Raw genomic sequence first — 14,190 nt, forward strand, 5'->3', positions numbered from 1 at the left:
ATTTTAGCATTAATATCTCCAAGCAGAACTTTAATAGCATGGCTGTTTCTAGGCGCTCGTAAAAATGTCTTTGGTCTGTTCATCTTTGTCTTCAGTCGGATAATGGGCGCAAATAAGACTGATGTAGAAGAACTTCGGTTTTATACGGATTATAGCAATTTTTATCATCTAATGGAGACGAGGTGTTTTATACTCCTGTTCACCATAAATCCGCAGCCAAATTCATGTCTCGTTTCATGGCACCTATAATACAGGGCGTAATCATTTGATTTACTTACACCAGTCCCTTTCCATTACATTTCCTGTAAGGCAATAATATCGGCTTTGTACTTCTTGAGTACATCCGCCACGCTTGTGGTGGTCGTCAACATTGGAGGGGTTTTGTTTTCTTTTTCGTTGCTTTTTGATGGTAAGAGGGGGTTTCCAAATGTGGGCAACTAACCCGACGCCTCAACCCATTTTTTATAGTTCTTATGGGTGAACATATCAGCTCACTAATTCAATGGATGATGAAAATAGTGTATTGCGGGGAGGCTCAATGGATGATGAAAATATCCCCTACGTCACCCAATTATTACCGTTCAATCGTTCAATTTCCGTTTTCGAAAAAACAGGATGCAAACACACCCTCGGAAACAGTGACTTTTTCTGGATGTAATGGCCTCTCATCAATTACTTGGGAATTTAAGAACCGCAAATACCACAATTTTGTTTAACATACCCGTAGTTGAACCATAGCCTTCTCTCTAAACACGATATGTGGTCTAACACTTTACTTGATATCCGACAATATCATTACTTCCCTCCATTCAAGCATGGTAGATTGAACGACTGAATTATTTCTAGTCGTTGTTTTAGGGCCCAGCTTCACACAGTATTATTACCACCACATCGTCAGCATAAGCCACCACTTTGGGTCTATGATTACCATCAATTTTGTCAATTCCTATATATGTCTTAATAATATAATGACATTTGTCACGTTCTGATTTGTTTTTTTTTTTTCACAATATACTATACGTTATCATTGTCTCTTGGTTAGGTCAGCTGTTTACCGTTGTTTTCTTTTTGGTGCTGTTTTACTTCTTCTTCATAAGCCTCAATATTGGCTTTCTAAAGTATACATTGTTTTGTTATTTCTATTTTGTTTATAATCAATCACCTAACCATATTCCTGTACACGCACTTGCAACGCATTGAGAAGACACAGTTTTTTTTTTTTCAAATTACATGACCACGACCATTGTCAATATGACTGTCACGTTGCACGCACTGAGTTCAGAGTCCCCCCGGACAACATTGTTGTTTTAGTTTGGTAAATGCAAATAGTTGAAGATTATTGAAGAACTTACGAAAGATTTCATACAGCAACAACAGCAACAAATTTCTATACATATGGAAGAACATAGAATAAATCTTTGGTAATGCTACCAGACCAAAATAATGGTGGCGTTCGGTCGTTCGTTTGGTGGTGGTGAAATAGTTTTGTCCACATATAAACCTTTCAGGCTACTATCTTTTCGTTTCAAATATTCTTTAAAACCAAAGAGGAAGAAAGAAAAAAATAAAAACAAGTAGTGGTGAGGTCAGTCAACAGCTGTGTGTGTTTGTGTTATTTTGAAAAGGTTTCGAGAAATAAGAAAAAAGTCCAATGCAAAGAGGGAGAAAGGGCAAAGCGATAAAAAAAGAAATCTTATCATTAATCATGAATTTGAATCACGGAAGTTTTGAATTTTTTATTTATTTTTTTCCTTGAAAAGAAAAACTGACGACGAAAGCAGTAAATATTTTGTGTCGTGTGTATGTACGTATATATACAGCGCTCTCAGGCCTCCTGCCTACCTGGCTTTTAATGACCACAAACAGGCTAAGAAACCGGCAACCAGCCAAACTTATGACTTCGTTAGCTTTTTTTTGGTAAGCTAGAAGAAATGGCCTGGCTTGATTTTAGTTTATAACACCTTAACAGCTAAAAGAACAAAGAAGTGAAAACCTCACCCTCTTTCCCCATCACCACTTCAATAACTAGATAGATAATAGCTGTTGCGATTGCGCTTCAATGGGTTTTGTTTTTCATTTTCTTCTTCAGTTCCACAATTTTCTTCCAAAAAGGCGTTTGAATATTATTCTGGTTTTCTATGTGTTTACTTGTTCTTTATGGTCTTGTTTTTACTACAAGTTTTCTTTATTATTATTTTTTATGGTGCTTTATTTTCTCTTTCATTGTATTAAATCAAAAAACAAGGAATAGAAAAAAGAGGCTAAGTGGTTATAAGTCTTTCTATTTTTTATATTTCTAAGTGGATTTTTTTCGGGTTGTTGTTGTGTGTGCCGTGGTGACTGGCCTAGCCGACCATTGTCATCGTCGTCACATTCATCCATCCATCAACAACATGAAAGTGTTTCTATGTTTTTGTACAAAAGTGTAGTTGTTCTTGTTGTTGTTGTCGACTCCCAAGAACCTGCTGGTTTTAACCTAAAAAACACAGAATAATAAACTTCATAAAAAAACATGTCCAACTGTAAATATAAACATATGACCAACCGACGACCAATGCCGCTACGGCCATATTTGGTATTTGAATTTCTTTTCTGTTCTGTTCTTTCTTCTTTGTAATATTATATTTAAATTTCGTGTTTATTACCATTTTTATATATTTTTTTATACCAAATAAGGGTTTTGTTTATATTTTCGTCATTTTGGGAATTAGTTACTAAAAATAAATTGTACACCTTGGTAATAAATAGTGAGGGTTAATGATTCATTTGTAGCGCCATCCCATTTCCTAATAACGGTCTAAATTTTTTTTAAATAGATAAAACATTTTATGGGTATAGTTTTCTTTGAATTTGTATTCCCTCGCGGGTAGTTATAAATTATTTGTTATGGTCAACATCGAAATATGTATTTAATACGTCAGGTGTGTTTGTATCAAATCAATTTCAGAAAATTTAAAATTTAAATCGATTTAAAATGTTCGTCCGTATGGACGAATATCCGATTCGGCCGAAAATTTGCACATATTTAATTAATTTTTTTACAATGTTGACAACCAAGCCTAAAAGGCCGTCTATGTCACAGAAACAAATGGCGTCGAATCGAATGATCTTGGTGGTTATAGCCATGACGAGATTTTCAACAGAACGAAGACGCACAGGCCTGTGCTTGGTCGTATCTTGAACGAATCAGGCATGTCATTGGACCAACGCGTAAAACTAAGCGACTATATATTACCAGTCCTGAGATTTTACGATGTAGATGTCGTTATTCCCAGTAGAAACGACTGGAACCGAAGTAACCCTCCTCTGGACGGTCTGGCCTTCTATACAGACGGATCCAAGTTGGAAGAAGGTACAGGGGCAGGCATCTACTGTCAAAGGCTAGGTCTTGAGTTAACCTACAAGCTGGATTGCAACTGTAGTGTTTTCCCAACTGAAATCTTCGCGATTTGGAAGCCAGCGGAATTGTTAAAAAGTCTGAATGCAGAGGTCATTGAACCGGGTACTATCTTCGTGGATTGTCAAGCGACTCTTAAAGCCATCAAATCTTAGGCCGTTCTCAAGTGTAGAGCAGCTTTGGAAGAACTTACTTACAGCTGTCGGCTGTGTAGGGTACCAGGACCAGGACGTGACATCTTGGGTAATGACATAATTAGAAACCTAAAGTGGTTGGGAAAGTGCAACCTTGACACGTAATATATCTTCTGACCGATCTCTATAGCCATCGACATTATTTCAAACTTACCTTCTTATATCTTATTATAAGCTCCTCATCTCTCTTTATTTCTCCTATCTTCTTTCCCCTATAGATCTCTCCTTATCTCTTTTCTTATCGTGGATGATCACAACGGACCTGACGGTCTCAGAGTCCTGCAGCCGCATAAGTGACTGCACATCCCCAAACCTAACCTAACATAAGACGCACTAGCCTTACAAAATTTGTAACCGCTCCAAAATCATCAATTTTTTTTACAATTTTGCCTAGTTGGATTATTATTTAAACCATAATGTTCTCTTAAAGCACCATATGCGGATACAAGTGCAATAACGTCATAAACCATCTTTCAAAACCTGCATTTCAAAAAATGAGATGCGTCTTCCTAGGCCATTTCATATATTCTGGCACAACTTATGTCTTGATATTGTAATGCTCTTAATACTTATCGAGATAGCATTTTGCCCGGAATCTTATGTAGGTGTTCTTCCTGCAGGCAATGCCCTCACGTTATTTATTCGCATTAATGCAGCTGTGTGTGAAGGTCGTGCTGATCAATCTGCATCATTGTATGAGAGAAGCTGCAGAGCTACTTCTCAACCAACAGACAACCAAATCCTGATAGACCTATGGTTCCTTCACAACCTAGGGGCTGGTTTTAATCGAATTTTTCGTCTCCATACAAATTGGCCCGCCATAGTGTATATATAAATAGAAAATATCTGACATACTGATTAAAATGATAGTACAAAACCATTTTCCGATCGAGTATTCGGTGAGAAGAATATAACATAATTTCTTATACTGATATTTTGGGGATTAATAATTTTTAAAATTATTTACTGGTGTTCTTTATTCCATTCCTTTTAGATGCACCTGCCAACTTTTTTTATAGTTTGTTTTACTACAAAATCTTATATCTATTCCAACCACCACAACATTGAAAACAGATTACAATGTTTAACCTTTAAATTAAAAAAAAACAACAACAGCAAAAGCCTTCAAATAAAAGTGGTAAACGCCATTATCCACTCAATCATTTATTAGAAAATCAATAATCCCCTACGCTTAAAATAGACAGAACAGTACTCCCAACTAACTATCACTCGGCACAAAAAAGATAATCATCAACAATCCTACTACCCCAAATCCCCCTTGCAGCGTACAAATTCTATACTAACTAGCTGCGCATAATACTTTTATTTGTTCTTTATTAATTTTAATACAACAATACACAGTATTTGTTATTGTTCTTCCTATTCCAATTAATATTTAATATAGTTGAACAAAAGCATATAGAAGAAGAGGAAGAAATAACACAAAAACAATTGAATGCCTTTCTTAAATGCATTTTTAAAGAGATAAGACCGACCGATTCGACCAATCGAACCCCGACCGATGGATGGCAAATACCCATTGACTTTATATAGCCCACACACATGTATTACGAACGAACGAACACGCCAAATAAAAATCAATATGTTGTGTGTATCATCGTCGTCATTTTGTTCCTTTATTTTTATTGAAAACCCATAGAACAATATGTACTTACGTACGAACTTACAATCATGTGGCGGCGGTGTTACATATTATCGTAACGACGACTACAACGTCGTTCCTACAATTTTCAACCTTTGGTGGAAGTACAAACCTATATTTTTTGATTGAAAACTTAGCTGCTGCTACTATAGATTTTCAGCCTTGCGCTTCATTTTCTGGTGGCGTTCGTTGTTGCTTGCCAGATTTAGCCGCTGGCTGGTTTGGTTGACTGACTGGCCGCTTGTCTGTCTAGCTATAGTTGAAGGTATTAAATCAATTCAAATACATAACAGTGACAGCAACGTACCACCAGACACTGACTAACTACAGCAGCGTAGACCTAAGTGAAAAGCAACCAAATATTGCAATAAATATATTTTTTCACACTTGAGATCATATATTCGTCATATTGTTTTTGGAAATCGTTTTTCATATTTTTTGTTGTTCTTGTTTTTTTTTTAAGGTACATTCATATTACTACATTAGATATCATTTTTGTTCGTCTGCCAGTCGACGGCCAAACTCTCTTATTAATACACGTGTTGGTGTATTCCTTTTGCACACTTTATTTGTGTAATCCGACTCGTTGTTTACCACCATCATCGATGTGAATGATTTGCCAAGCATGAAATGCTTTTGATTTTAAGTAACAAACAAACCATAGTAATAATCGTTATGATTCTAATATATTTGTTATATAAAAATATATTATATTTCATTACGTTTTCATATACTATCGAAGTTATAAAAGAACAAAATTACACTAGATTATCATGTCGATTTCTTGAATACGGGATATTCTACAAAGAATAAATCGAATTAGGAAGGCAATTAATGTGGATAAGAACTTTGTGTATTAGATGCTGTTATTCTCTTTGCAATACCTCATATTTATTATTCGTCGGACCCCATAACGATATTTCTTCATAATGACTTTCGCAAAAAGGACACCATAAGAAGGTAGTGTATTTTAAACAAACCATTCCATTTGTAATAATTTGAAATATTCTTTGTAAACCTACCTCATAAAGAAAATATTCTTTTGATCCGAGGGGATTTTTATTCCAATTTGAAATTCCTGCCTGTATTTCGAATTTTTAAACGTTTAAGCCCCTTAATTTTGAATCTTAGGACAAAAATGTTCTTTGGAGAAAATTTTCCATATGTAGAGTCAAATCCGCTTATTTGAAAGTGTTTGGAAGTGTGATATATGTTTTATTAAGCCACAGCTCGAAGCTCGATAAATTTTGTTTAATAAATATGATATTGAAATAAATCCAGTTTTTTTTGAAACCTTTCTAAATAGCTTCTGTGTCCATGTTATTCCATTCTCCAATTTTGCCCCCTCAGCAAATCATTTTGACAATTATTCCAAAGAAAAAGTCGATCAGTCAGTAATAAGAAGCATGGGACAACTGAAAAGTCGATGTTCAGAATTAAACTTCGCTATATTTACATTTCAAAGCTAGGTTAGGATAGGTTTGGGGATGTGCAGTCACTTATGTGGCTGCAGCACTCTGAGACCGTTAGGTCCGTTGTGATCATCCACGAGAAGAAAAGAGATAAGGACTATAGGTGAGAGAAGATTGGGGAAAATAAAGAGAGATGAGAAGCTTACAGAAAGATATATGAAGGTAAGATTGGAATAATGTCGGTGGCTATAGAAATCAGACAGAAGATATATTACGTGTCAAGGTTGCACTTTCCCAACCACTTTAAATGTCTAATTATGCTGTATATTAAGGCAGGTTCAGTTGTTGAGAAGAAGCTAAGACTAGGTACAAAATGAGCACCCACTGTGCCGCTTGTAAGCCAGGGCTGGTCAGTAACACTGAAGATGCTCAATCGTATCCGTCTCCTCCTCTTCAACGCAGAGTCTACAACAGTAATCAATTGCATTAAGATCCCATTTACTAGTAAAGGCCCTGATATTGCAGTGACCAGTAGTGATTCCTGTCATTACTCTTGTTTCAGACAGAGTCGGCTAAATGGACCTTGTCACGTTGCACATAGGTTCGTTGTGCCAAAGTTCATAGAAGAACGCCTCGAAGTTCCGGTAAAGATGACATATGGGTAGTTTGATTGAGTCATCAACTGCTAGATCTGTGGATTGAGATCCTCGTCTAGCTAATTCGTCTGCTCTTTCAATACCCAAGATGTCACAGTGTCCTGGCAACCAACACAGCCGATAACTTTAAGTACACTTGAGGACGGCCTCAGATTTGATATAACAAGATTTGATTGATTTAAGGGAACCCCCCCACAGTGGGAAAAAATACCGATCTAGCGCGCAGAAAATCAAAAAATGAAGTTGAAGGAAACTTTAAAACATTAATGCAGTTTTAAAGTAGAGTGTTGAGAGTACTTAAGTCCGTATAAAATAATCCGAATTAATAAGCTAGAACGGAATAACGGTACATTTAAAACAGAAAATTTTTCCAATGTTAAAAATGGCATTTTTTTGCTATAAAATTGCGATGGTCGTGTGCATTCTGTGAATATATTATTAAAAAATTTTGTCCATTTTTGATATATAGTATTGGTATTTAATTAAATGGAATAGTTATATAACCCATAAGTTATTTTAATTTAGGTGTTTCGGGCTAAATATATATAAGGTCCGTTTTTTTAATTCGTTGAATTAAAATAGGGGTTTAGTATGGAGTGCAGACGAGTTCAGCGTTGTTATTTTATTTTATTTTTATTTTTTTTTTTGTGTCTGTATAGAAAATTATACTAAATGTTTTCCTGCGACTTCTTGCGACTCTCGGATTTATGGCAAGTTTTTAAAAAAATGCAAATTTGGTGTAGAGCTTTTTTAAGGTTTTGTTCAAATAAAATTAAAAATTTGTGAATTTTTTTGATATAATTCATCAAATATGACTTGGAATATATAATAGCAGATAAGAAAAAAAAAAACAAGTTCAAAATGTCCATCCTAAGGTTCCAGAGTACTGGGTGTGAGTATGAAAATGAGGGTATTTAAGTAAGCTGCTCCAAACGTTGATTTTAAACTCATGCACTGAATATACATTTATTCCAAATGTCTTTCTAAATAAAAATTGAAATTACAACGAAATCGGTTGTAAGAGTCTTCTAAAATACCGCAGGTAAAGGGTCCACTTTATGAACCCTGGAAAATATCATTGGTGTAACATTCATATATACACGGTTTTACCTACATTTATGGTTTTCGCTATAAGCACATAACACCAAAAGTAATGAATGATTACAACAAAATTTCGTCACTAACACCAAACATCAACTTATACGAATACGGCCTGTCTACCTTACATGCAAGGATTCGATGTTTAGAATGTATATTGCACATTTCATACCGACTGGTTTTGAAAAAGTGGAAAATTAATAGCTCCGATCGGCCACTTTTCGAAGAAAGGAAGGCACGTATCATTAATGATTTGAAGGAAGAAATGCACATTATTGTTGACACACCTAAGTCAGTATCCGGAACAACAAACGATGGCAATACTGCTAGGCGTTTTTTAGCCAACCTGGCTTGGCATCGTCGATAACTGGTGTTGATGAAAAATTAATTAAAAATTTTAGTATCATCCTTTCAACCATGGCCTGTGGATATGCTATTAACGCAGAGTCTTTTAAAAAACTTACTGAGGAAACATTTATTCTTTTCGTGGAATTATATTCTTGGTTCTATATGCCTTCAAGCATACACAAAATATTAGTGCATGGAGCTGATATAATTAAATGTGCAGCTTTGCCCATAGGAATGTTGTCTGAAGAAGCCATGGAATCCAGAAATAAGGACTTTCGGAACTACAGGGAACTGTACACCAGAAAAATTAGTCGTGAGGAAACAATGAGGGATCTTTTCAATAGGTTGCTATTTTCTTCTGATCCAAAAATATCAAGTTTGTCTCGTAGTACATCTCTTAACCATCGATATAGTGAGCCACTATCTGAAGAAGTCCTTAAACTACTGGAGGATCCAATGCTACCAACTAATTCAGATCAAAACTCGGATTCTGAATGTGATTAGTATTTAATAAGTAACGCCTAAATTTTGTAAAATATATATAGTTTAATGTTTTAGATATGTAATATTAACAATAATAAAGATATATATAATAACAATAGTGTTTGCCCTTAACCCACTTTTTACCCTCCAAATGTTTCGGAATATTTAAAAGAAGCTTCCATTTTAGGAGTACTATTAGTTATAACGAAAAATGTTGCTTATTATAAAATATTTCAATTGCTTCAAAATAGTAATTTTCACCTAAAAATTTAAGTTTTTTCTAAAAAAAATCAGCGCTTAATGGGTTACTAAAAAAAATTGCCAAATTTTTTCATAAAATAATTAAAATTGTCCATTTTAATCTATTCTTATCCAAAATATCGATAAACATACAGTAAAACATCTACTTTTATTTTCTTGAGAGAAAACTGGTAAAGTTTGAGAAGCCCTTTAGTCGTCACTTGATGCTAACACAATAAATCGGCTATATCTTTAAGAGTTCTTGAGATTTTCACTTGAAATTTTGTAGAGACATTCTAGAATTAGAGTAGATTCGAATTAAATCAAAAAAATTTTTGACACCGAGAATGGGGGGGGTCCCCTTAAGTGTCACTTGACTATCCACGAAGATAGTCACCGGTAGGTTAGCTCAAGGCCTAGCCTTTCACAGTAGACGCCAGCCACTGTACCTTCTTCCATCTTGGATCCGTATGTATAGAAAGCCAAAGTAAGCTTGCCTTAGTGTTATTGCTTAGTTGAATAATAAGAATATTATGACAAATTTATTTTCTAAATGAAATTTTGGAAATATTTCGATCTTGGAGTCCTGCAGTAAAATCGAAATTTCTTTGTATTTCTCTTAATCCTCTTTAGCAACTGGATGTGAAGAAATAAATCATTGCAGAATCGAACTGCAGGAGGTTGGTGGAGGCCGAGAATCACTTATTCAGTATAATTTGTTGTTCAAATTTACAGCTAAAACATGATCTGTCGTCATTCCATTATTTAATGTAATATTCATAGTATACACCTTTTTCACATGTTATTCAAAGCTTATCAAATGTAATTCATAACATATCAGTTGTAATTCGAGAATGTAATTGGTAATATTCAACATTTCATTTGTAATTTTCGAATTGCAATAGAAATGTTCTGAATAACATTCGAAAAAGGTGTAGTCCCCTGCATGATAGATTGCTAATTATGTTAAAGTTAGGATTTGTAAATGAAGAAATTAGTATATCAAAAAATAGGAAACTTCTATCCCAAAATAGTCCATAATTACAATTTGAGCATCCTTCCCCTTCTCCACATTGTTGTTTGTAGGGTATTATTATTATGAACATTATGTGGCGGAGAGTAACATTGCATTAAAGTTTCAAACTTGTTGCATACCAAAATGTTGTAAACCATCACAGCTGTTTTTTTTTAACATTCACCTGTTGTTGTTGTTGTTGCTGTTGTGTATTTATTTATATTGCTAAATATTTCTCAAATGTTGTATTTCACTTCTACACAACAATTGTTTTACTTTTATTTTTAGTCAAATGACCTTAATACTACGATTGCTAGTAAGCCAGCCAGCCTGCCTACCTGCCCAGTATGGTAGTTGAAACTCAACTTTTTTTAATAAAAAAAAACTAATTGTTGTTTTTGTTTGTTTAATTGTTGTTAAGAGGTAAATTGTGTATTACGGTTAATTTATGTTTATGTTAAATTAGAGAACAACAATGAAAATTTGTTAAAAAAAAAACATTTTGTTCGAAAAAAAAAAATCATATTGGGGTTTGTAGGTTTGTTTTTATTCATTTATTTTTTTATTTTTAGTTCAAAAATCTATTTTTAGATTAGCAGTTTTGTTGTGGTAAAGTGATTTTTAAAGTTATATTTCCTGTTTCTAAATTAGATGGTGTCTTAGAATCAATTTGCTTGGTGTTTCTGAAATCTTTACAATGTAAAATGTTATTTAAAATACTTCGTGAAATTATATCTGACGTCCTTGGGAGGACTTTTGCTAGTACCAGTACATGGCAACCTTATATGTGATATTCCTGTTTTTTCCTCAGGGATATCTGCATAGTTTTTAATACGAATAATATTTTTAATACGAATATAATAAGTTTGAATATAAAATAAAATGATATTACCCATTAATTATCCTGCAAGAATGGTTTCCGATTTTCCCTTTATAAATTTGAAAAATTTATTGACATTTAACTAATGCTTTAATCATTATTTTCTATTACAGATAATTATAAGCAAAGGATAAAACAACACACTACAAAATAAGAAGAAGAAGAAGGAAACAACACTAAACATTTGAATTACTAGTATAAACCGTTCCGCCGCCAGCCCAGCTTCACAAAAGAAAACACACCGCCGCATTAAAAGAATAGAGAGAAGAAGAAACATACATTTAACTAACAAACAACAAAAAGTTGTTACAAAAAAGAAAATAAACAAATATATGAAGTTTAAATTTGGACGCCAAGTGAAATAAACAAGGGTATGCAAATATATTTATTTTCAAATTTATTGACCAATTTATTGACCATTTTTTATTTACTATTTGCAGAAACATCTACACAACAAAAAAGGGGCGACTTTGGCCATTTAATTTTTTATTTTTTTTTTTCATTTGAAAAAAACCCTTTCACATAAATCATAACCTAAACGAAACCCGCGGCTCCTATCATCACACAAATACCTAACCTACACACTCAAACTCACACACACAGACAACACAATGGAGTTACGTGTTGGCAATAAATATCGTCTTGGACGCAAAATTGGTTCCGGTTCATTTGGTGATATCTATTTGGGCACAACAATCAACACAGGCGAAGAAGTTGCCATCAAATTAGAATGTATACGCACCAAACATCCACAGCTACACATTGAATCGAAATTCTACAAAATAATGCGTGGCGGCATCGGTATACCGCGCATTATCTGGTGTGGCAGCGAGGGTGATTACAATGTCATGGTCATGGAACTGCTCGGCCCCTCACTCGAAGATCTATTCAATTTCTGCAATCGCCGTTTTACACTGAAGACCGTTCTACTGCTGGCCGATCAAATGATATCACGTATCGATTTTATACACTCACGTGATTTTATACATCGAGACATCAAACCAGACAATTTCCTCATGGGCTTGGGAAAGAAGGGCAATCTGGTGTATATAATCGATTTCGGTTTGGCGAAAAAGTTCCGGGATTCCAGATCGATGAAACACATACCGTATCGGGAAAACAAAAATCTGACGGGCACAGCACGTTATGCCTCCATCAACACACATTTAGGTATCGAACAGTCAAGGCGTGACGATTTAGAGTCGCTGGGCTATGTGCTGATGTATTTCAATTTGGGCGCCCTACCGTGGCAGGGACTGAAGGCGGCCAACAAACGACAGAAATACGAACGTATTTCCGAAAAGAAACTCTCAACCACCATAGTGTCCCTGTGTAAAGGCTTCCCTAGTGAGTTTATCAACTATTTGAACTACTGCCGGCAATTGCATTTCGAACAGCGTCCCGACTACTGTTATCTACGCAAAATGTTCCGCAATCTGTTTCATCGTTTGGGCTTCACGTACGACTATGTGTTCGACTGGAACCTCTTGAAATTCGGCGGTCCCAGAAATCCACAGGCCTTGCAACAGGCCCAAGATGGCAATGGTCAAACAGCAGCCCAGGAGGGCAACGGTCCACAGACACAGCAGCAACAACAAACGGCTGCTCAGCAACAACATCAACACAATCAAAATCAAATCGCCAGTGCTGTGGCCACAGTGGGGGGTAGTGCCACCCAACAGCTGTTGAGCACCGGAGGCGCTGGCGGTCAAACACTGGTGAGCAGTAGCGGCGGTGGCATAATGGGTGCAGGCTCCCAAATGCTGGTAGGTGGCGGTGGAAACGGTGGTCTCACAATGGATGATTCAATGGCAGCCACAAATTCGTCGCGCCCTCCCTACGATACACCTGAACGTCGTCCCTCGATTCGCATGCGCCCTGGCGGTGTTGTACAACCGGGTGGCGTGGTAGCCGATATACGAAATGCAAAATAATATCTTATCTTTTAGATTTCTATCACAACAACAAATCTATCTATAATATTTTAATATTATATGTCGTTTATCTATCCTCTATACTTGCGCGTCTCTAAATTTAGACACAACAACGTGGTGGCGGTGGCTCGGCGTGGCGATGACGACGACGAGGGCTACGGTAGCCGCCACTTTAGAGAACACAGTCAATCACTCACTCACACACCGAATCTAACGAGCAACAGCAGTGCGTGTGTGTGTGCCTGTCTGTCTGTTTGCCCGTCTGCCGACTGTTGTGAGCAAAAGTGTGGCTCCTATTTTTGTCCACCTCTCTATCCTGGCCGCCCCTCCTCAATTTAACCCTGCCCTTTGTATAACTCCCTCAGCCCCGCCACAAAATGAAAAACACACACAAACATACATACAACCAACCACACACACACATTTAGCTTGTAGTAAACTTGTATATTTTTAGATGTTTTTATTAATTTCATTATTAAAAGAACAACAACAAAAACAAAAAAGAAAACAAAACGTAATTTATAAGTTTTCCCCTTTTTTCTTAGAATTTAAAAAAGCGAAGGAAACAAAAAGAAAGAAGAGAGAAAAAAACAAAACAAATCATTTTCATAATATTATTCATAATATATAACAATAACTTTCATACAAAAAGAAAAACAAAAACAATTAAAACAAAGAAGAAGAATTAGTTTTGTGTTAAATTATTAATGGAAAAATGCAATTAGTTATTATCATTATTATATATTTTTTTTGCTTGAATAAAAGAAGAAGAATGAAACGAAAACTAAACAAAATGTAAAGTAAAACACATTTATGCGGGGACGGGGTGAGACTCCAGCAAAACTTGAAACATTTCTAACACTGACGCCA

General features: G+C 35.4%; 1 protein-coding gene across 1 annotated transcript; it reads left to right on the forward strand.

Moving 5' to 3' along the window:
- Positions 1-11,950: 11,950 nt before the first annotated feature.
- LOC133325903 (discs overgrown protein kinase) lies at positions 11,951-13,453 on the forward strand. Its single transcript, XM_061534603.1, has one exon. It carries the CDS (start codon positions 11,998-12,000, stop codon positions 13,318-13,320), a length of 1,323 nt encoding a protein of 440 aa, XP_061390587.1. The 5' UTR covers positions 11,951-11,997; the 3' UTR covers positions 13,321-13,453.
- Positions 13,454-14,190: the final 737 nt, after the last annotated feature.

The sequence above is a fragment of the Musca vetustissima genome, unplaced genomic scaffold (assembly GCF_032173495.1).
Source record: "Musca vetustissima isolate MV318-11 ecotype Yass unplaced genomic scaffold, APGP_CSIRO_Mvet_v1 utg22496, whole genome shotgun sequence".
NCBI lineage: Eukaryota > Metazoa > Arthropoda > Insecta > Diptera > Muscidae > Musca > Musca vetustissima.

Excerpts from the sequence above, each read along its gene's own strand:
- LOC133325903 (XM_061534603.1), top strand. The coding sequence starts at position 11,998 with ATGGAGTTACGTGTTGGCAATAAATATCGTCTTGGACGCAAAATTGGT.